Consider the following 21,379-nt stretch of genomic DNA (forward strand, 5'->3'; position numbering starts at 1 on the left):
AATCCCCCCTGTCAAGATTGCGACAGCCACGCGCACCGGTAAGACGGGGGAAACCACGCCGCGTAGGTGCTTGATTGGCACTGCGGAGGTCGAATAGGGATCAGGAGATGTCGCAGCTTGATAGCTGTCCGGGCCGCAGGCGCGTGGATGCGTTAGAGTTCGAGCTTAGGCGTATCGGAGAATTGGCATGTCGGAAATCTTCTGTCCTGTTGCATATGTCCAAATGCGTATTCCACGATGCGACGCTCCGATGCCGATCGGAAGGTACACGGTCGTACCGCAAACAGAATAGGAGACACGGCGGTCTAAACTTCGGGCCGATTCGGTGTCCGGCTGGGCGTGGATTGCTGGCAGAGGAGAGGAATTACCACGCAGGCCGGAGTTGAAGGGGCCGAGCTCGGATTTTATGGCAGAAACGAGGATTGCGGATTGCGTATGCCACGATGGCGGGAGGCGCATCGGCGCATCTACAACGCCGTTTTGGTGGAGCCGCTCACGTGGCCCGTTGTCTTCCATTTGCGAGAATTCCGAGGTTCTTCCTTATTTTGACCAAGAGCTACAGTAGTCTGTGTTTCATCTCGAAAATCGTTCAGTTCAAATTTTGACCCCGCAGTTTGCAATTTGCAATTCGCAATTCGCATCCGTACTGGACAATGATCGCCCCGAACCTTCAAAGGGCACGTTCAGTCCCGCAGGACCGCAATGAGGCAATTCATATAATATGCTGCATAAGTCTAGAGTAATTTTGATCGTGTATACTTGATATTATAAAGCTGTCGATCCAGGTCAGTCTTCGGTCAGCTGCGTGCCCGAGTTGCTCTGCTTGATCCATCCAGAGGCTGTGATCAGCCGTCTAAACAACCGGAAACAACCACAGGCCCCTGCGTTTCTAGCATGGATTCATCTATATTAGGAGCCATTCTGTCATCTTGAACATATGGTCGTTCTCTACGGTGCTCTTGGAAGCTCCCCGTAGGCTAGTTCGACCGGGATGTCCCCCCCCCTCGGGGTAGCCGAGACGTTGTGCAAGAGCTGGCACGCCTCCGGACTAGTCGGTGTAAATAGGGCATAGTATGATCACCGCCCATGGATTCGAGAATAGCAATAGCCTTTCAATGTCTGGGAAAGCGTGAAAAGCTCCTGAACAAGTTGCCGTTTCCGCCAAGACATTCCAAGCCTGATGGTTAAGCTTAGCTGACGACGACATGGGCAGGGGCTTGTAAAGCTGCCTATTGTTACAAATCCTGGAAGTAAATGGACCCAGGGGTATCGATTTACGAATCGTATATTCAAAATTCAGATGCCAGAAGGCGATGAACAGCGCAATCGAAGACGCATACCGACACGGTACAAGCTCTTAGTCTCCAACAGCTGCGAAGTCATGAGAGGGCTCAAAGTATCTATACTCCGAAAATTAGCCTGATATGGCAAAAACTATGTTTCAAAATACATCTAGGGGAAGCTTATAAAGGAGTCATCCCCATTATCTCCAATCTTCACTTGAGAAATATCATGGTCTTCTGCGGAAGCTCATTTACCACGTAAGGCTTGACGCCCCTTATTAGCGTAAAGATCAATTGAAGTACTTTCGTTATATTTGGGGGAACTCCTCGATTTATGGCATCAAGTGATATTTCAGAGGATTTTCAAGGTTGTGGTTGAATAATTTTCCTATCAAATTTGAGCCGCAGTAGTTGTAAATATACTTTCCGCGATATTCTTCCTCCAACACAAAACCGACCACGAATTCCAAGCAAAGAGCTGCAAAAATATTCCAAAGTACTACAATAGCCCGTAAACATCAAGATTCTGGCAAGAAAACCTCTATTTTAATTGTTTGGTGCCCTGCATGTTGCAATCCACCGGGATGCTACATCGGCGGGGGTTTTAGGTACACAAACAACTTAGTGTAAGGTAGCCTAGAGCACTCAAATGCTGTCTAGTAGTAACGAGAACACCGATAGAACGATATGAGAGATCAGATTCAGATAAATGTAACCAATTGATATTTGAGATGCAAGTAAATCTAGGACTCCCCAGCAAAGAACTAACTTCTACGGTGCGGTCTACACTCTGATAAAGAGTAATGGATTTACCTCACTATCAAGCCCACTGCGTCCTAGCCATTAGGCTCAGAGTAGGTCTGCAAGTGAGACAAACACTCCTGGCTTCCCAGAAGGTCTGCAATATTCTCTACGCCAATCGTTTACCCCAAGAACCATAGGTTCCGCCCCGAAGGAATCGGGATTGATGAGGAGATAATCAGGCGATACTTGGGATGTCCAGAGGAAACTGGGGCACCGAAGTGGAGGGCAAAAAGGGTCGCTACAACGCCGAGCGAGCGCGAATAAAAAGGAGCCGAGGGAAGCGCTTGACGAAAGGAAGGGAAGCTTTCGGATTGCACTGTAGCATTCGACGGAAGTTCCTATACGCACAGGAAAATGTAAGGAAAAGAGAACTCCAGCGTCGCAGAACTCATGGTTCAGCAAGCACCACTCCAGGGTGGAAGAAAAAGGAAAATTTTTCATTTTTCATTCATCGCAATGCAGGTTTCAGAAAAGTTGATCCTGATAATAGCAGGTTGGGACCTCCATTTCTTTAGGAGCCCTCTAATACACCCGCGCCGTCAAACCGCCATTGCAACATGAACCTAAACCCCACACGTAAGATATCCCTTAAGCCGACTTGACGGCCTCACGACCCTTGGCGATGCGCGCGAGGATCTGCTCACGGTCCTTGTCGAGGTGGAGCTTGGTGATGACGCAGTTGGAGGGGGAGATGCCGAGGGGAACGCTCTGGCCGTTGGTCTTCTCGCGGACAACACGCTCGACGTGAACGATGTACTTCAGACGGTAGACGGAGGTGATCTTGCCCTCACGGCCCTTGTTGGAGCCGCGCACGATGGTGACCTCGTCGTCCTTGCGGAGGGGGATGGAGCGGACCTATTGGTTCATGTTTCGTTAGAATCGCCTGTTCCCCAAGTTCATTGCTGGTTGCCTGTGTTGCCCGTTTTCCCAATTCTCGAAAACCCTTTTTCGGCCAGACCCAGATTGAAATCGATTCAAATAACGTACGTTGTACTTCTCACGGAGCTCCTTGGAGAGGGAAGCGGACATGCGAACGCGGCGCTCGGAGGAAGGGGCAGAGAAGTGAGCCTTGCGGGACTTGCTCCGCGAAGAGGCGAGACCTGTTGGATTCATCGGTCAGTATTGGTGAATTGGCGACAATCGATCGAATAGCGACGGGCGATTGAAAGCACGCATAGAACGTACCTTGGTTGCGAACAGTCATCTTGTCGGAGCCTCCTTGGGGTGGTCGTGAATGGGCTCAAAGTGCACGGGTTGTCGTTGGTCGGGGAGAGGAATCTTTTGTGGTGTGGTTGAATATTGCAAGTGGGTTGTGCGTCACATGATGTGCCGCTTAGAACTAGGGCTTGCCATATGATTGGTGGTGGTGATGGACCCACTTCATCACGCGCTTTCGATGTAGCTCGATAACACTTACCTTTCACCTCCTCTGTCGCCGCTTTCTTGACACTTGGGACGTGGTTTTCACCTTGAACCACCCTTATCGATGAGATCATAGCTGTCCGACAAGCGGAAAGTGCCTAAAGGAGGCGTATATGGAGTCTATTGAAGCGTTTCCCTGACCAGTATGCTACTAATGACCGGAACGATTCCCATCTCGGATCACGATCACATTCAGCTTTTGACAATACGGCTCAGGTTGCGCAATACGCTCTGATGCATCAGCAAGCACAGATATCATACTCCTATACGAGGTATTCGAATCCCGAGACCACTTGGGCCTCGTCCCAAAAACGAGATGTACTCCGATGGTGGTCAGATTATAAAACCAGTCAACCGCAGGTCAGCAGCATTCGCTACTGTATTTTTCAAAACCTGTTTCTCCGAACTTTCCTCGAACCATCGACCAAGCACCTGAATACAACCTGGTAAACCTTTGAAAAAGGCCAATAAGTGCTTTGATGTTTCGTTTCGATTCGTACAGATCTCTCGTACAGGGTCAAGGGTCATCTGGCCAGACAAGGAACGCCAACGACGGATATCTGTGCGATGCAAACGCGAAACATCCGAAGCACTTATTGGTTTTTTTTTTCAATCTCACACAGGAGCAAGTATCAGTCTTACAACATTGACACAAACAACATCAATCAGTCGTTCTGGAGTGGCAATACATTAGCTGACGTAATCCTTGATCTGACGCTCAGGAGTTGGGCATCCGGATTGAGGAGGCTCTGGGTTACGGGAACCTCGACCTATCGCATGCTTATGCGTGTAGATCGGATGCATTAAAAGGTCTACTCCATGGAGATCACGCCGCGTGGCGGTGTGCTATTTAGCGATGGCCCCAGGCTTCTAAAATTGGCAGCCTTAGGACCCTAGTCCCTTCTACAGTCCCTCTGCGCCACCGGCAAACCGGCTGGATCATCTGATGGAGATCGAGAGGGTTGACGGCAGATATTTTCATGCACTAGTGTATTACTATACATAGACGATGGACATTGATACACCGTTGTTGCACCAAGTAAAGTGGTAGCATGTATGAAGTACGGTGGGACTGTAAGGGCGGGAGCCCACGTGCGTGCGAGGACTTCCATGTGTGGCTCATAAATTTTCCCTCTCGTGTGTCACTCGGTGGAGATTGACCTGGAGAAAAAGGACCGCTTGGATATTGTTACCGAATCTATGGGGTGCAATGGACGTGCCGAAGAGGAAAAAATCAAATCGTGTTGCCGGGGCCCGGGAGCCGATAGATCAGTCCAATCGTCGGCACCTGCGGACTGTTGACTCCACTCTGCAGTGAGACCTGAGACCTGAGAGCAGCACCATGGTTCCTATTGAACGGTAACCATGCATGTCTGCCTGCGACTCTACGGACAATATCCATTTTTGGGCTCCGTCCGGAACAGAAAAAAAGCATGGCTCTTTTTCTCTGAGCTGGCCATGCGTGAAAAGTGAGACTGCGCCCCGGGGCGGGCAGATCAGCAGGAGACAAGGGGTCACACTAAACCAAAACGAGAAAAAGATAAGCGACTGGCGAACTCTGCATGTTGTATCATTGGCTAGTAGAGTCCCTGTTGACCACTCACAAAAGCTTGGCCTCCGGGATAATCGATTCTGACTCCAGAGTCCCTAAGCCTCAAATGAGAGCCAGGAGGGACTCAGGGTCCACGGATCGCTGTTCGGACTCAGTGGCCTGCAAGGACCAGAGAAGATCCGACTAATGCTGTAGAAGATACCTATCTCGGTACTGAGTTTCATGGTCTCATCCCGCGCCACGTTTGTGTGATTGGGATTTCTTGTAGGGCGGCCCCCCAGGCCCCCCCCGTCTCTTTAGATTTTAGTGTCTAAATGGGGCTGCCGATGCTCCATCCAAACTTTCCATCCGGGCCACTCGACTGCTGCCTGGATCTAGAGCCGAATTTAGAGCCAATCGGTCGCGCCTCGGCTTACAATCCCGTTTCACATCGTTTCGCCCGTCTGAACGCTAGCCCCTGGGTCCGTAGTTACCGCATAAGAGGAAGCTGCCCGCTTGGATTTTCTGACTCTGCTATTTCAATTTTGGCCCCCGAGATCCGCGTGAACAGCCTTTAAGTAGAAGAGCGATGGACAGCCTTGTTGATGCCCGGTGCACTATTCCTTCTTGACTCGGTGCTGAGAGCCGTTTACCCCCAGTCGCGCACCTATTTAACGCCCATACTCCGGGCTGATTATATCTCCGTGCAAAAGTCCGGAGTTGATCACTATCGCGCAGGAAGTTATTCCCCCGCACTGTCACGATGGCAGGTTTCTTCGCCGGGCGTCTAAAGCGCCCCGACGTAAGACCAACGCCATCTGTCCAGTCACTATCGGATAGTCACCTGTCCGGCAGTGAGAATGGCCAAACGGGGTTGGAGGGAAAGCCATTGACAGACCTCGAGGGTGGTGGAAAGACAAAGAGCATCTTCTCGCGGCCGTGGACTCGACGAGACCTCACAATACTTGGTATTCTGGGAGCTTTGAGTCTGGCATTACTTGCACTGATCATTGCACTCCCCATCGTCTTCGTAAAAGGGCGCGAGCGCAACCAAAATGAAATTGACGGCGATTCCTGGACGCCTTACAGACCGAAACATAATAGCCCCAGTTACCATATCGAGGAGAACGCGCCCATCTGGGCCATCCACGACTTCCCGGACCCCGGTCTTCTGGAGTATAACGGCACGTGGTATGCTTTTGGAACGAACCCGCACAAGAACGATCCGAATTCAATTCATATTCCCGTCGCCACGTCGAACAATTTTGTGAACTGGACCCTTGTCAAGGACCACGACGCGCTGCCGACCATTGGCAATTGGGAACGCAAGGTGAACCACTGGGCTCCGGATGTGATTCGACGGGTGAGTGACTCATTTGAATATTTGTGACTTGGGGAAGGTGTATGACTAACAGAAAAGTTAGGACGATGGAAAGTTCGTAATGTACTACGCCGGAGAGGCCAAGGACTTTGGCACCCACCACTGCATTGGGGCTGCCGTCTCCGAAGGCGAAGATCCTATCGGTCCCTACGTCCCTCTCAACGAATCGATTGCCTGTCCACACAAATACGGCGGTGCTATCGATCCATCGCCATTCAGAGACGAGGACGGCACGATGTACGTTGTCTACAAAGGTGACGGGAATAGCGTCGGTAGTGGAGGCTACTGCGGCAACTCCAGGATACCGCGCCATTCTGTTCCGATTATGCTTCAAGAGGTGAAGAGCGACGGCATCACTCTGGTTGGCGAACCGACAATTATTCTCGACATCAACAAGACGGACGGACCACTGGTCGAAGCTCCCGATATCATCCGCACCGAGGACGGCACTTATTACCTATTCTTCTCATCCCACTGCTTTACGTCTCTGGGTTACAACGTGAAATATGCCCATGCAAAGTCGGTCAAGGGACCATACACTCGGGCCCCTCAACCGCTCCTGCAAACTGGTGACTTCGGACTGAAGGCACCCGGTGGCGCAACTGTCTCTACCGACGGGAAGAGAATGGTTTTCCACGCAAACTGTGAAGGCTGGCGGTGTATGTATGCTTCAGCCATCGACATTCAGTCCAACAACAACACGATCATTATGGCTTCTCTCGAGCTCCAGGTTCTTGGAAACTCCACTACTCACACTATCAACTCCATCACCAACTCCACAACAAGCCTCTAAGTGAGCTGGTCAAACCAGGTCACTTCTCGCAATCCCTTTCATTTTTTTATATTTTTATTTCCTTGGTCGGCATTAGCATTACACGGCGTTTTGAGCATTTGGACTTGTGAATCGAGCGATACCCTCATGATGGGTTATGGCATTTGCACCGGACAAGGCGTTTGATTACCAGCATTAGAGATAGATACTCCGCGTGATACTATGTATTAAATATGCCTTCGCATCAAATGCAATGACGTATATATATTTTCGCCACCTGTCTCAGTAGAATACCCTCCCCTCCGCCTTGCTCAGACTAAATGTATCATGTGATGACTTTTAGTTTGACTGGGAAATCCATTCCAAGAATCACGCAGCTGTTTATTAATCGCAGCCCATACTCCGCGGCGAATAAGCTTCAGTGGATTCACATCTATACAAGAAACGTTGCCGGCCCGCGGCGAACTCTGACCAATCACCGCAAAGCCAGATGACGCGATATTGAAATTGGCGCCTGAGGCATCAAAATGGCGTCTCCGCCTGCGCAATCGGGAAATATAATATGACCTTCGTCGATAGCTATTCTCCGGAACTGCTTTTCAATCCCACGACTCCCAAACTCCGTCGCAATGCGTTCGCTCCAGAGTGCCGCCCGCTCTGCATCGCGCACCATTCGTGCCGCACAATGGCGACCCAATGAGCCATTATCGATGCTCGCCGGCGCACCTCGGCCGTTATCGGCGCATTCGAGACTACTACACAGTGGACAGCCACGAAAGTCCTCATTGGCGACTGCGCAGTCGACTCCCGAGAACTTGGGTAGTTCTGCTATGTCATTTCCTTGCCTCGATGCCCAAGACGCCAAATCAGCCCTACTCTCGGCTCGATCGTTGCAATCGGGACCCGAACCTTCATACACGACTGGCCAGCACGAACAATTTCACTGTGATGATCCGCTCCTCCTCGACTGGGGTGGTGTGCTGCCGGAGTTTGACATTGCCTATGAGACCTGGGGTCAATTGAACAGCGACAAAAGTAATGCGATCCTTTTGCACACGGGCTTGTCAGCATCTAGCCATGCCCACAGCACTGCATCTAACCCGAAGCCCGGCTGGTGGGAAAAGTTCATTGGCCCCGGCCTGCCTCTCGACACAAACAAGTACTTCATCATCTGCACCAACGTACTCGGTGGCTGCTACGGCAGCACCGGGCCTTCATCGAAAGGCCCATCTGATGGGAAGCGGTATGCGACACGATTCCCAATCCTCACACTGAACGACATGGTGCGCGCCCAATTCCGGCTCTTGGATGCCCTGAACATTCAGAAGCTGGCAGCCTCCGTCGGTTCCAGTATGGGCGGCATGCAAAGTCTAGCTGCGGGAGTTTTGTTCCCCGAGCGCGTGGGCAAGATCGTCAGCATCAGCGGCTGCGCTCGTAGTCACCCCTACAGCATTGCGATGCGCCACACCCAGCGACAAGCTCTGATGATGGACCCCAACTGGGCACGCGGATTTTACTACGATGCCATCCCGCCGCACTCGGGAATGAAATTGGCTCGTGAGATTGCCACGGTCACCTACCGCAGTGGACCCGAGTGGGAGATGCGCTTCGGTCGTCAGCGCGCTGACCCTAGCAAACAGCCCGCGCTGTGCCCGGACTTCCTCATTGAGACGTACCTCGACCACGCCGGCGAGAAGTTCTGTCTCGAGTACGACCCCAACAGTCTGCTGTATGTCTCCAAGGCCATGGATCTCTTCGATCTCGGGCACGCCCACCAGTCCGAAGCCCGTCGTCGCCGTGCCGAGGCAGAAGCCCGCATCGCAAGCGGCGGTATTTCTCCCAACGTCGCCGACCCTGCGTGCAGCCTGACCCTCCCCGACAGGCCGTACGAGGAACAGCCCGAGGCAACCGCCAACGTCCCGCCAGCCGACCGGTCCGTAGCCTCCAAAACATCAGACGAGCCCCCAAGCGACCTCATCGCCGGCCTCGCGCCTCTGAAGAACCACCAAGTCCTCGTCATGGGTGTCGCCAGCGATATCCTCTTCCCAGCCTGGCAGCAGCGCGAGATCGCCGAGACCCTCCGTGCGGGTGGTAACAAGACCGTCGAGCACATTGAGCTCGGCGAAGACGTCTCGATGTTCGGACATGACACTTTCCTCCTCGATCTGAAGAACATCGGAGGTGCACTGGGCCGATTCTTGCAGTAGACGCTTGTCTCTGTTGAGGGCACGGTGGTGCTCGATCGTATTAATGACTTTTCTGTATTTTTTGCAGCGTGCGGACAAAATTTGCATCACCAGGCGTTCTCTTTTGTGAATTGAATACTTCTTTCCCATCAGTTCTTCTCGTAGGAGATCTTCATGCTAAATATTGGGCCTCACGAAAAATAAAAACTAAATACAAGAAGATGCATCAAGACATTTCACAGGTTCTCAGTAAAGCTCTCCCGAAGGACGATAGCATGGACCTCAGATCGGATAGCCTCGCGACCTTCACAACCGATGTCTGCAGAATTGGCTTGCTTTCATCATCGAACGCACCGCGGGTCACCAGAGTGCCCAGAATGTCAAGCCCACACAAAAAAGAAAAGGGAATTGCAACAGAAGCCCACAGACAAAAAGGACGGAGGATTACGAGAAAGATGAAGCAAATTTACGCAAAGAAGAAGGACGAGGGAAGAGAACAGAAGTTGTTGGAGACTGGAGGATTAGTAGCCAAAGAGAGAAGAAGGTCGATGGTCGAAGAAAGTAGGAAGGAGAAGGAAGAGACAAGGAGAGAAAGAAAGCCGGCGGTTGGAAGAAGAGAAGAATGTGAAGGAGAGAAGAAAAAGAGAGGAAAGCGAAGGAGGAGTATTTATATAGAGGGCCTGGAGGCATCATCCCGAAACGAGACGAGATCACAGGGCTATGAGGCCATCACGTCCTGAAATTTTGGCATATGTCGGCCGCAGGGTTCGCAGCCCGACTCTGTTATTTTCACAGCATGGACATGCAGTTAATGGTATCCCCATGGCTCCGAAAGTAATCCGGCTGGGTTCAGTTAAATGGATCTGTTAGTTGAATTGATTCTGTACTGCATTGAGCACAGTAATGCCGAGCACGTCATTTTCAATGTCCTTCTAGAGAACCATTTATCCCAGATTCCATATTATGTAGCAGCTCTGGAGCGTGTCAGTCAACACCTCGATAATTGAAGAGAATGCATGTGAATTTGTAGAATAGCTCATACCCTCGGATTGAAAACTACCTTTGTTGTCACTCGTCATCGGCATGCTCGACGTCGTTACCTTGAAGGTGTACAGACGGAGCATTAATAGTAATATACCGAGCCTCGGAGTGGTGCGACAGTGAATTTCGTCATTGGGTGAACATTCAAGATGTGATATTTCCAGATAGGAAATGCCATCAGGAACAAGACACTGGATTGCATGCATCAAAACATGCCGGAGAGGCACGCGATGTTGCAGAGACCGAGCGTGAGATGGGGAACAAATATGGACATTCAAAATTAGTAGTATTTTTTCGAGAACTTGCGGTATGTACACTTGCGCCAGACATGTTGTATGCTCGAGTGTCAACCCGTAAACAAAGGCATGCGGCTGGCACGAGAAGAACGATCTCGATCGCCGAGTCTCTTAGATCTCTGTTCATTTTCTCAATCAACCACAGAGGAACAAACGTCTCCTTCCACAAGTGCAACGCTGAAGCCGCCAAGGGATGAAGTCCGCTGCCCAGCCCAGAGATCTGGGTGTGTCGTGAAAAGCTCTTGGAAGTGATGGTTATCGTCATCGAGACTGGAAAACGAGAAGTTCTCTCAGAACTGTTTGAGTGTTAGTCACTGAGCTTGTCAAACCCACCGGTCTGCGATAGACAACGTACCTGCTGCATGAAGCGCGGTCAATCAAGAACGACGTGTCGTCGGAATTGGCGTCGCGGCCGCGGCCTCTCACGTGATAGCGTCGGCGTGGTTCCACTGATGAGCGCATGGGCTTGCAGACGTGCATTCCTAGCTTATAAGAGGTCCGACGCCCAAGCTGGTGATGGTAAGACTTTCTTGTCTTCAAGATGGCGCCCCCTGGTCCCAGGTGGTGGCAGACGCCCGACGACGCCGATCTCGACTACGGATTCGATTCTGACGATCTCGATAGATTCCCCGAACCTGACCGCACTCCCCGCCTGACTTCACGAGATCCACGAGACCACCGAGACCACGATCCAGAGACAGACGAGCGAGGTGTGATTGGGAATATGTCGTCTTGGTTCCAGCGCCAGGCTGGCGCGCAAAGTTCCCAGCTTGCGACGACTGCGGTTCTGTCCGGCGCGGCTGTTGCGGGTGCCATTTTTGGATACCAGGCTTATCGACGGAAGGAGGCTGTTTATGACCTGAAGGCTTCAATTCCTGACATTGATGAGCAGCACCATGCGGAGAAGGTTAGCTCGCTGGTACCTTTATAGTGCAAACAATTGGAAGCAGGGCTGACGACAGGGCTGAAGCTCACAGCACTCGGTATCCCCAACACCGCAATCCCGATGAGCAAGGAGGATGAGCGCAGTGCCGCTCTGGCTCGCCGGGCGCAACAAGGAGATTATGACGATGGTGCGAAAGATCATATTTCATCTAAGGGAGACTAGCTAACGAATCGCGGCTACGTTACAGACCTGATTCTTGAACAACTTGCCCGCAACCGCGTGTTCCTCACCGACGAAGGCCTCGCGAAAATCCGGGCTTCCTTCATTGTGGTTGTCGGCTGTGGTGGTGTCGGATCGCATGCAGCCGCCGCGCTGGTTCGGTCTGGTGTGGCCAAGGTCCGACTCATTGACTTTGACCAAGTGACACTTTCCTCGCTCAACCGCCATGCGCTGGCCACATTAGCGGACGTTGGAACACCAAAGGTGCACTGCATTCGGAGGAGGTTGGAGCAGATTGCGCCGTGGGTGATGTTTGATTGCCGCAACGAACTGTTCGGCAAGGATGCCGCGGATCATCTGCTTGCACCTTGGACTTTAACACATGACGGCGAGGGCCGTCGGCCGGACTACGTGCTGGACTGCATTGACAACATCACCTCAAAGGTGGACCTGTTGCACTACTGCCACAAGAACTCGTTGCCTGTGATCTCATCTATGGGTGCTGGCTGCAAGTCTGACCCTACTCGGGTTGTCGTGGGTGATATCTCGCTCAGCACCGATGATCCTCTCTCCCGCAGCACACGCCGCCGTTTGAAGGCCCTTGGAGTGTCCTCAGGCATTGCGGCAGTTTTCTCCACTGAGAAGCCTGGCCCGGGCAAGGCAAGCTTGCTCCCCCTCCCCGAGGAAGAGTTCGCCAAGGGCCAAGTCGGCGAACTTGGTGTCCTCCCCGACTTCCGGGTGCGCATTCTCCCCGTGTTGGGAACTATGCCCGCTGTCTTTGGATACACCGTGGCCAACCACGTTATCTGCAGTGTGAGTGGATACCCCATCGAGTATAACATGGGTGGAAAGGGCCGCGACAAGATGTACGAAGCTACTGCAACATTCCTGCAAAGCTTTATGGAAAAGATGGCACGGCAGGTTGAGGGACAAGATTCGACCGGACTGCGTCTCCCAATTAGCAAGGATGACATCGCATTCTTGATGGAGGAGGTGTGGCGTGGCAAGAGTGCTATCACCGGCTTGTCGAATCGTCTTGTTCTCATCCCCTGGGAAAAGCCAGCCCGGGGCTTCGGGATGGATCTGACATACGAGAAAGACGGTCAGAAGTATACTCCTATTGATTTGAAGGAATTGGTGTGCATGACCAAGGACGAGGCCGCTCGACACGAACGCGAGGTGCTTCGTGAAGGCAAAAAGGTGGAGGAAGTATACGACGATATCGTCCTCCAGCGGGTTAGTCTCCGCAGAAAGGAGGTCGAGGAATACGAGAAGTATCGGTAGTCCATATTTAATAGAAATGAACTTATTTCAGTTCAAACCCTCACAGCCGTATAGCCATCTCGTATCTCGGCAGTTGAACCAAATGCAAAGGGTACCTTGTCGACCACCGGCGATCCAAAAAAAGAAAAGCGGCCCCGGGGAAGATACGTAACACGGCCGCGCCAACATTCATCCGCCGAGTCGACGAATGTGTAGCTCCGTGCCTCCTGGACAAGCTAAGGGCCTTCTCCTTCAACATTGCCGACCATGGCCGCCCACGGCTCAGATCTCGACTACGACGAGGCGGACTCCTATTACGCCCCCAACGCACGCTCGCGCTTTTCACGCGTCTCTCGCCCGCTAATCGATTCCGCTCGAAACGGGTGGCAGTCGAATTCCAACCCCACCTACCACCCCCTCTCCTCTTCCCCCGATGACAGGGACCCAGACTGTTTGCAAATAGCCTGCTCTGTCGTCTCCGCGCCGCGATTCCGCCGCTACGTCCTTCTCTACCTTACACTGTTCACGCTGTGCTGGACCGGCTGGACATTCATGATGTCGCCGGCACTGGAGGAGCGAGAGACGCTGCAGCAATCGCTGGACCCTACGAAGGCAGATGTTGGCGGGTGGTTCGGCACGAATTCCCGGCCACGGTTTGACGAACTGACACACATTGCTTCCTTGGACCCTGCGCTGGTGCCTGGGCCCGAGACACAAGGGAGTAAGAGTGGTTCAAGGAGTCAGAAGCGATTGATTGTGGTGGGTGATGTACACGGCTGCAAGGAAGAGTGTAGGTGTTCCTGGATTCGGTCAGGAATGTTAGAGCTAACGGTGATTCTACAGTGGTGAAATTACTCGATAAAGTCTCATTCTCTCGCGAAGACGGCGACCATCTTATATTTACCGGCGATCTTATCAACAAGGGACCCGACAGCGGAGGTGTTGTGGATCTGGCGCGAGAACTCAATGCCTCCAGTGTTCGTGGCAACCACGAGGATCGGATCCTTCTTCACCGGGGAAACATCGAGGCGTCCAAGGATTTTCCTGCCACCGAAAGCGAAAGCAAAGACAATGATGAATTCTTCTCGTCAAAGGTGCTAGATGAGCGTGCGCTGGCTTGTTCTCTTAGCAATGAGCAGGTTGAATGGTTGAACTCGTGTCCAGTGATCTTGAAGGTTGGCCAGATCCCCAACATGGGCCAGGTGGTTGTGGTGCACGGTGGTCTAGTACCGGGCGTGGACCTCGAGAAGCAAGATCCCTCGGCTGTGATGAATATGCGGAGCATTGATAAGAAGACACATGTGCCGAGCTCAGACACTGAAGGAGTAAAGTGGGATAAGGTAGGATCTTTCCATCAAACGACCGACCCCATTTTAGGCAGGGTATCTGCTAACACGTTTCAGATGTTTGACAAGCATCAATCTACGGTCTATTCGAGTCTCAAGGCAACATCCAAAGACCCTCGCTCGCAAACAACGACAGTCATATACGGACACTACGCCAAACAAGGTCTCAACATCCGAGAATACACCAAGGGCCTTGACTCCGGGTGCGTTAAGGGTGGCAAGCTCACCGCACTGATCATTGAGGATGGCGGCAAGCAGAGCATTGTACAAGTTCGCTGCCACAAGTACCTCAAGGATTGAGTTCGTGTTTTGCATTTCCTCTTAATATTTGCATCTGGCGGCATCAGCCCCTTGGAGTTTGCATCTGCGGGTTTCTTTTCTGTAACGAATACCGGTCCTGGTTCTTTTCAGCGTATATATTATGCAATTCTTATGCTGGCCTTGTCGGTGTCTGAGATACTAAAATTAATGGATTCCAAAGATATCAAATTATACATTTTTTTTCTAAACATGATAAAGCGAAATAGAAAGACGATATAGTGAGATATGAATGTAATACACAAAGAGCAATTAGACACCCGGAAAGACCAGACTCATCAACAATCACTCAACAACCTCGTCATCCACCTCAGCCTCATTTTCACCATCAACCTCCCTCGAACCACCCCGATACCTCGGAAGACACAATTTAAAGTGCCCCATGCGCCCACAAATCCCCGAACAACACTGCTCATTCCACGTACAAAAATCCAGATGTGCACTACAAGGTCTATACCGATTATTCATGCAGTTGTCGGCGAACTTGCCACAGGGGTAACAATGTGCACAGTAAGTTGGTGCCAAGCAGTCACTCTGGTCATCGCAGCCCCAGTCGCACCTTCCATCGACGCATTTGTACCCCTAGTCGCAGTCGACGTTGGATTCGCAGGGGGTCAGGGTATGGGGGTGCTGCTGCTCGCTGGAAGAAGTTGTTGCTTCCGTTGTGAGGGGGGAGGGTGTTTGTGATGTTGGGCAGTGCGTTTGTTGCTGATTTGGCTATCGTTAGACTGATGAGGATGATGCTGGCAATGCTGCGGATAGTATGACGTGTTGAGGCTTTCTTGGGTTTCTTGGGTTTCAGTCCGGTAGAGGTGTGTTGTGGTCGTGAAGTGGTAGAAGCCATGTTACGGACAGAAAGTACCAATGTAAACCAGTTGTCGAGGGTGACGAGTCTTGCAATATTGGAGGCTAGTGTGTCCTGTTGATTTCAGTAGACTATTAAAAACAGTCAGAGAAACAAACAGTAGAGCTTTGATCAGGGAGGAAAGAACAAAAGTGATGAGAGATGAAGAGGCTAGGTAAATACTCGATTTGGCAAGATTTCCACGGTCCAGCTCAAGGCTTTGTGACGCTTTTCCTATTTGCTTGATGCTTGCTCTATTTGGCGAGGTACAACAACTTTGAAGACCCGTTCGGGATTGGTGCTCTCTGGATTTGGCACCGAGTCAAAAGTAGAAGCGGATATTGTGAGGCTCTTCGTCTCCCGCGTATCACCAATCTCATACTTCCCAAGACTTTACCGATCTGTTCATTTTATACCATAAATTCGACAACATGACAACATGAAACTTCTATCTAGCGGTAAGTCATACGTCTCATTCAGCAGAATAGTTCCACTAACCATCTACAGTACCGACCATTTCCATCTTCCTCCTCACGACCACAGCCCAGCTCTCATCCCCCCGAACAACACCAGTAACATCAGTCAACCCGTCCTTTACCACAACAGCAAGCCATACCATTCTTAACCTCTCGGTCCGAGGCACCAAAAAACCCGGCCCCAAAGAACCCAAAGAGCCCGAAAAATGCGAGACCAGCCAAGAATGCTTCTGGAACCACCATTGCGTCGACGGCATATGCCAAGTAGGATGCTCAGACCTGAAGGATTGCAAGCCTCCCCAACACTGCTATGAAGGGACATGCCACTGGTCACCGCGCTTTGGTCGGATGAGAAAGTGCCAGAAGAATACGCAGAAATGTATCCTGAGCCACCATTGCTGCTATCATCGTTGCATCTTTACTAAGAAAGTGTTTGGGTATTGTTTTGCTGTTGACAGAGGTGAGAATCCGGTGCTGGGTGATGAGTGGGGGGACTTGAGACCTGATGGGTTTGAGACGAGTGATAATGTTTCAACGGTTTCGGATTTAGAGGGGCGTGATGTGGACTCGGAAGATTCCGATGATTTCGATGTGGATTTGGAAGATCTTGTTTTGCGGTTGAATGATTTGGTTTTGCATTTGAAAAATGAGGGTGAAGAGTCCGCTGCTTTGGACGAAGGGATCGATTATTCTGCTGTGGAAATGGGAAAGGGGCCTTTTTGGGGGAAAGTTTGATCTTCTAGGCTTATCTTGTTTGTTGTTATTTGTTATTTGTTGTGTTTGGAGCAGAGTATTGCACTCCTGACCTGGTTGGCTTAATGTCTACGTTGTTCAACGGCTCACCGTCCAATTCATTAACGCGCTCTAGAACCTCGTGTGATTCCCAAAAAAGTCCATTTCTATATGGATTTGCATGCTCATGTATGCACATCTCAACGCCACAAGTACAGGATCTAATCCAACAAGAACGCCAAACTCAATCTATGTTCTAGACCGGATAGAAAAAGTTCCCATCAGTCGCCCAAGTAGCCGATTCCGAGAAATCCTCATACCAAACACCGCCCAACGTATTGACGTGCACATATCCGAAGCGGAAATACTCGATCTCATTCCTGAACCGACGGCCCCAGGCAAAGTCATTGATATGACTGCTGCCTTTCGGCTTGAGGCTCTGGAAGCGCTGAACGTCGTTTACCAGCACGCTGATACCATCGACGTGCGACGGAAGGTCTTCGAATGAGAATATGAGGTGATTTTGGTCCTCGATGCGGGGTGGATTGATTGGTGGGGGTACGGTGTTTAGCTTGCCGCCGTCGAGAAGGGATGCTGGTGTTTGGAGGATGGAGTCGAAGCCCCATCGCGCAATGCCGTTGATGAATAAGCCGACGAGGATACCCTGGAATAAAAGGCTGGGTCTGGTTTGGAGCGTTGTGCCGGGTAGGAGGAGGAGGGCGAGGATGTAGTGATGGATGCGGAGGCTCATGTGCGGCACGGAGACGAGGATGAGAATGATGAGGATCATGAGGCCATATAATCCCAGCATTGGGAAGAAGCGGCCTTCGCGACGGAAACAGTGTGCCTGGAGGAAGGTGATCACGATGAGGGAGCCCACAATAATGAGCAGAGCCGTGAAGCCACCTGGTTGCTGTTGGATATCGTGGGGGGTGAGGCGCGAAATGGGGATGCGATCGAAAGTGTCCGTGTTCAAGGCACCGACCCAGCAGCCACCGAGCCACAGAATGGTCTTTTCGAGGTGTGCACTCAGATCACGGAGTGTATGCTTCACGCAGGAATAGTAAATGGCGAAGCCGACGAATGCACCTGGGAAGAATCGCCCAAGACCGATCGAGACCAGGTCGTAGTAGCCCGAGGTGGGTGGGTCAGACGCCATGGCGACTTGGAACCACACTATAAAGTAGATCACGCTGTAGAAGGCTGGTGCGGAAGTCACCAACATTGACAAGAAGCTTGTGTAAACCACAGTAAAGGCAAACAACGTCCACCGGATGTCGGAGCATTCAATCAGCTTCGCGTCGTGAGACCCGGACGACGAGGCCTGGCGAGTCAACATGAAAGACATGGGGAAATGAGACAAGAACTCGATGCTTTCGATGCCATTCTGTTCGAACGACTCAAACTTGTCCTGCTCACCTCTACGGTGTAGAATACCGCAGCCGCCCTTTGCGTCGTTGATTATCCCTGCATGAAGTGCTGATGCGCAGATGGATGAGTCGCCGCGGTAGTGGCCACTGCTGCGACCGTCCTGACGGAATCCCGATGGCTTGCCACCGATGACGAGTGGTTGGTAATTATACTCATAAGCACCGACGTTGTACGGCTCCAGAAGTATGGCGGCAGCACAGCCTGACGGACAACGAAAGGCGAACGATTGTTCGTCGAAAGGCAGACAGAGCTCCCCGTTCATACCGCAGTCCGTAGCATTACTCCTAAATAATTGTTAGTTTAGAAAGACAAAAAAATTGACCAGTCAACTTAAAAAGAATGCAAACGTACCACAAGCGATGGTGACACGACAGTTTGGCGGGCTTGCCGTAGCCCAAAACCTCCTGCCCCGCCACAGACGCTTTAAGGGATGAAAAGAACACGGCAATCCAAAATACCACTCCCAGCAACAGAGCAGCTATTTTCATGTACCGTTTAGGAGCCCACCGATCAACCAGGCGTGCCGGCGCAGCTTGCCACTTAGGAAACCAAGGTTTGATGCGATAGACATGCGGCGGGACGGGGCCGCGGAGCCATGCGACAAATCCCGCGAACGTGCAGGAAAACGGCGGGTCATAGCCAGTATCCCGGTCGACACTGAAATCGTCATAGTCCTCATCGTCGAATTCAAATTCGTCGGGGTGCCCGGGGAGGAGAGGCACGCTGCCTCGCTCGAGATCTCCGCGGTCGCCATGTTGAGCCTCCGGGACGCGCTCAGGGTTGGCATCTCTATACCGCGTCCTCAGATCCTCGGGCGGGTACGAGTCGCTGCTGCGTCTCTCCGGCGACGGCCAGCGAATGGCATCTTCGCTTGTCGTCCCTGGTTGCCAATGCATTTTAGGAGAGCCTTGTAGGTTCCATCGTCAAGGAGAACTAAAATTCCACGCTGTCCCGAGCTATCGCTGGGTCCTGGGTCCCCCTGGGGTCCACATGCCCGAGCATCATTCTTCTTAGTCATCTCGTCGACTGATGCCATCGAATCAACTGGATGGGTGCGTCTCAGGCCGAGTTTCATGTTGCTAAAGAGGGTCGGTCGCTTGGCGGGATTCTCGCGGTTTCCAATGAATCTGTGTGGTGAGCGCCCGAGTGGGGGATACTTCCCCCATGTAATATTCGGACCTGAGTTCTGCCTTTTTTGGTTCCACTTCCTTGGGATCGACAGAATCTTGTCTTTCCTGTCGTAAGAAGTTCTCGTCTATTAATGAGCCCTCAGTAGGCGAAATATACGTACAATATTCACGGAAATGAGGCTGATAGCTTTACATCACCACGACATGAAATAAAAGTGGGTCCTCGCCAAAGGACGTTTGAGCCCAGCAGAAATGGCGTCGATTCCCAAAGGATGAAACAAATCTACAGCGCTAAAGTGAAAGTCGAAAACAGATTCCCCTCTAGACACACACCGCTTGTTTCTCGGCTTGTACCCGAGACCGCGCTAAGCTATACAAAGTTACTTTTAAAATAAACACTACTTAGGCGTATCACGTTTTTTGACGTAGTTATTGGACCACAGCACTCTTTCCAAATGTGCGAAAAGATACGCAAAGGCATACAAGCGTAGGGAAAAACAGGATTGCTTCCCTTTCTCCAATGCCTCAATGACATCCAACTGATTCGTCATTTGCGCACACTCTAAAGGTACACGACCTTGTGCATCCTTAGTGTTCTGGTTGGCTCCTTTACTGATCAGATAGCGAGCCACATCCCCTCTTCTTCGTTCAAGTGCTCTGTGTAAAGGTGTGCCGAGACCCATAAACGGGAACAACGCCCAAGATGGGTAGTCTTCATATACAGTTGCATTGATGGGTGCGCCTTTCTCGATTAGCAGATTCAAAACATCGATAGCATCCGATTGCCGTTCAATGGCATGATGGAGGAGTTGGCCTTTTCGAACATCACCACCACGACTGAGTATAAGACGAATGACGGAAATCGGGGCGCTTTCGACAGCAAGGGATAGTGGTGTGAGATCAATAACACATTGTCGATTAGGATCAGCTTTATGGTCAAGAAGCCAGGCTGTCATTTCTTCATCTGTAACAGTATATCTAAAAATGGTTAAGGCTATATCTAGTAAAACACCGGTATAATTAGTCTCACCCTAGCACCGGGGGTTTAAGCTCGCTCATCGGCTGATTTATATCCCACCCGTTACCCAGAAAAGTCTCTAGAATATCTTTTGCCTTCACTTTTATTGCTTCGAGGGCATAGAGTGGATCTACCGGCATGCCGCGATGAAGGAGCTCCTTGACAAAAAGCACACTGTTTCGTTTGATGGCTTCGATCATTATAGCAGACAAATCGCATATGTCGAATCCATCCGGAAAAGAGCGTGGTAAGTCAAGAATTTCCCAAAATTCCTGAATATCCCCACTGGCGCAAAGAGCGTGCATTTTTTTGAGCATTGTGGGTGGCGTTTGCGTTGGGATATGAGGGTAGTCACTAGGGTTGACGGGAGGGTAATCTAGTGGTGGTAGAACGTTCATGATGAAAGGAGTCAATAGCAGAAAGTGTAGCAAGGGTTGTGTAAAGCTGAAGTGAATGGGGAATTCTACATAGGAAGAAGTTGGCGAGGGTGAGGGTATTTAAAGTACCTCTAAGCCACGGGACCTAAAACAACATCCTCTGAGTCAGGTATGCCGGGATCCCTCAATCCACCAATTAGAGGCTGGACCTAAATGTAGTATAACTAGAAACAAAAGCGGTATCTTGAAGTTACACAAGGGTAGAAGCGAGTTTAACACTCGGTTGCATCATGATAAGTGACTTGGGTGGGGCTCGAGAAATAACCTAGTTGTAAAATGGAACACCGATAAACAAAAGGAATAGAGTACCAGTTTGTGTAAATAAGTTTCATTGCGAACGTGAACGAGTGACTATCATTAAACATCAAAAGCATCATGCATCCACCAAGGGTATCAACATCAACGTAAGTCGTAATTCGTTTGCCCCATGATCATGAGGAGAATGCGACGAGAAGGTCAGAAGATTATTGTGAAACGACCGAGATTCACCACGATTTTCAGGTGGTGCAGACGGTCCCACTAAGCGAGCCATCTTCACATCCATTCAACATAGTCCTAGACTT

At 51.1% G+C, this 21,379-nt stretch overlaps 9 protein-coding genes across 9 annotated transcripts; 4 read left to right on the forward strand and 5 right to left on the reverse strand.

Moving 5' to 3' along the window:
- Positions 1-2,675: 2,675 nt before the first annotated feature.
- Positions 2,676-3,291, reverse strand: N7498_010255 (60S ribosomal protein uL24; the record flags this gene model as incomplete). The annotated part of the gene is made up of 3 exons (XM_058457311.1): positions 2,676-2,942; positions 3,075-3,187; positions 3,273-3,291. The coding sequence occupies 3 exons, from the start codon at positions 3,289-3,291 to the stop codon at positions 2,676-2,678; spliced, it is 399 nt and encodes a 132-aa protein (XP_058304210.1).
- A 2,512-nt stretch (positions 3,292-5,803) lies between these two features.
- N7498_010256 (glycoside hydrolase family 43 protein) lies at positions 5,804-7,214 on the forward strand (the record flags this gene model as incomplete). Its single annotated transcript, XM_058457312.1, has 2 exons — positions 5,804-6,403; positions 6,465-7,214. 2 exons carry the CDS (start codon positions 5,804-5,806, stop codon positions 7,212-7,214), a joined length of 1,350 nt encoding a protein of 449 aa, XP_058304211.1.
- Positions 7,215-7,822: 608 nt separating this feature from the next.
- Positions 7,823-9,400, forward strand: N7498_010257 (homoserine O-acetyltransferase family protein; the record flags this gene model as incomplete). The annotated part of the gene is made up of 1 exon (XM_058457313.1): positions 7,823-9,400. One exon carries the CDS (start codon positions 7,823-7,825, stop codon positions 9,398-9,400), a length of 1,578 nt encoding a protein of 525 aa, XP_058304212.1.
- Positions 9,401-10,847: 1,447 nt separating this feature from the next.
- On the reverse strand, positions 10,848-11,196 carry N7498_010258 (uncharacterized protein; the record flags this gene model as incomplete). Its single annotated transcript, XM_058457314.1, has 2 exons — positions 10,848-10,986; positions 11,072-11,196. 2 exons carry the CDS (start codon positions 11,194-11,196, stop codon positions 10,848-10,850), a joined length of 264 nt encoding a protein of 87 aa, XP_058304213.1.
- Positions 11,197-11,257: 61 nt separating this feature from the next.
- Positions 11,258-13,105, forward strand: N7498_010259 (tRNA threonylcarbamoyladenosine dehydratase; the record flags this gene model as incomplete). Its single annotated transcript, XM_058457315.1, has 3 exons — positions 11,258-11,623; positions 11,687-11,789; positions 11,850-13,105. The coding sequence occupies 3 exons, from the start codon at positions 11,258-11,260 to the stop codon at positions 13,103-13,105; spliced, it is 1,725 nt and encodes a 574-aa protein (XP_058304214.1).
- Positions 13,106-13,351: 246 nt separating this feature from the next.
- Positions 13,352-14,730, forward strand: N7498_010260 (putative serine/threonine-protein phosphatase; the record flags this gene model as incomplete). Its single annotated transcript, XM_058457316.1, has 3 exons — positions 13,352-13,874; positions 13,928-14,424; positions 14,488-14,730. The coding sequence occupies 3 exons, from the start codon at positions 13,352-13,354 to the stop codon at positions 14,728-14,730; spliced, it is 1,263 nt and encodes a 420-aa protein (XP_058304215.1).
- A 556-nt stretch (positions 14,731-15,286) lies between these two features.
- Positions 15,287-16,211, reverse strand: N7498_010261 (uncharacterized protein; the record flags this gene model as incomplete). Its single annotated transcript, XM_058457317.1, has 2 exons — positions 15,287-15,667; positions 16,107-16,211. 2 exons carry the CDS (start codon positions 16,209-16,211, stop codon positions 15,287-15,289), a joined length of 486 nt encoding a protein of 161 aa, XP_058304216.1.
- Positions 16,212-17,056: 845 nt separating this feature from the next.
- N7498_010262 (LCCL domain-containing protein) lies at positions 17,057-19,127 on the reverse strand (the record flags this gene model as incomplete). Its single annotated transcript, XM_058457318.1, has 2 exons — positions 17,057-18,515; positions 18,583-19,127. 2 exons carry the CDS (start codon positions 19,125-19,127, stop codon positions 17,057-17,059), a joined length of 2,004 nt encoding a protein of 667 aa, XP_058304217.1.
- Positions 19,128-19,846: 719 nt separating this feature from the next.
- On the reverse strand, positions 19,847-20,777 carry N7498_010263 (ankyrin repeat domain-containing protein; the record flags this gene model as incomplete). Its single annotated transcript, XM_058457319.1, has 2 exons — positions 19,847-20,339; positions 20,392-20,777. Coding segments are annotated over 2 exons (879 nt in total), but the record flags the coding sequence as incomplete, so codon positions are not given.
- Positions 20,778-21,379: the final 602 nt, after the last annotated feature.

This window comes from Penicillium cinerascens, assembly GCF_028974065.1.
Source record: "Penicillium cinerascens strain IBT 15544 chromosome Unknown scaffold_4_segment0_segment1, whole genome shotgun sequence".
In the NCBI taxonomy this organism is placed as follows: domain Eukaryota; kingdom Fungi; phylum Ascomycota; class Eurotiomycetes; order Eurotiales; family Aspergillaceae; genus Penicillium; species Penicillium cinerascens.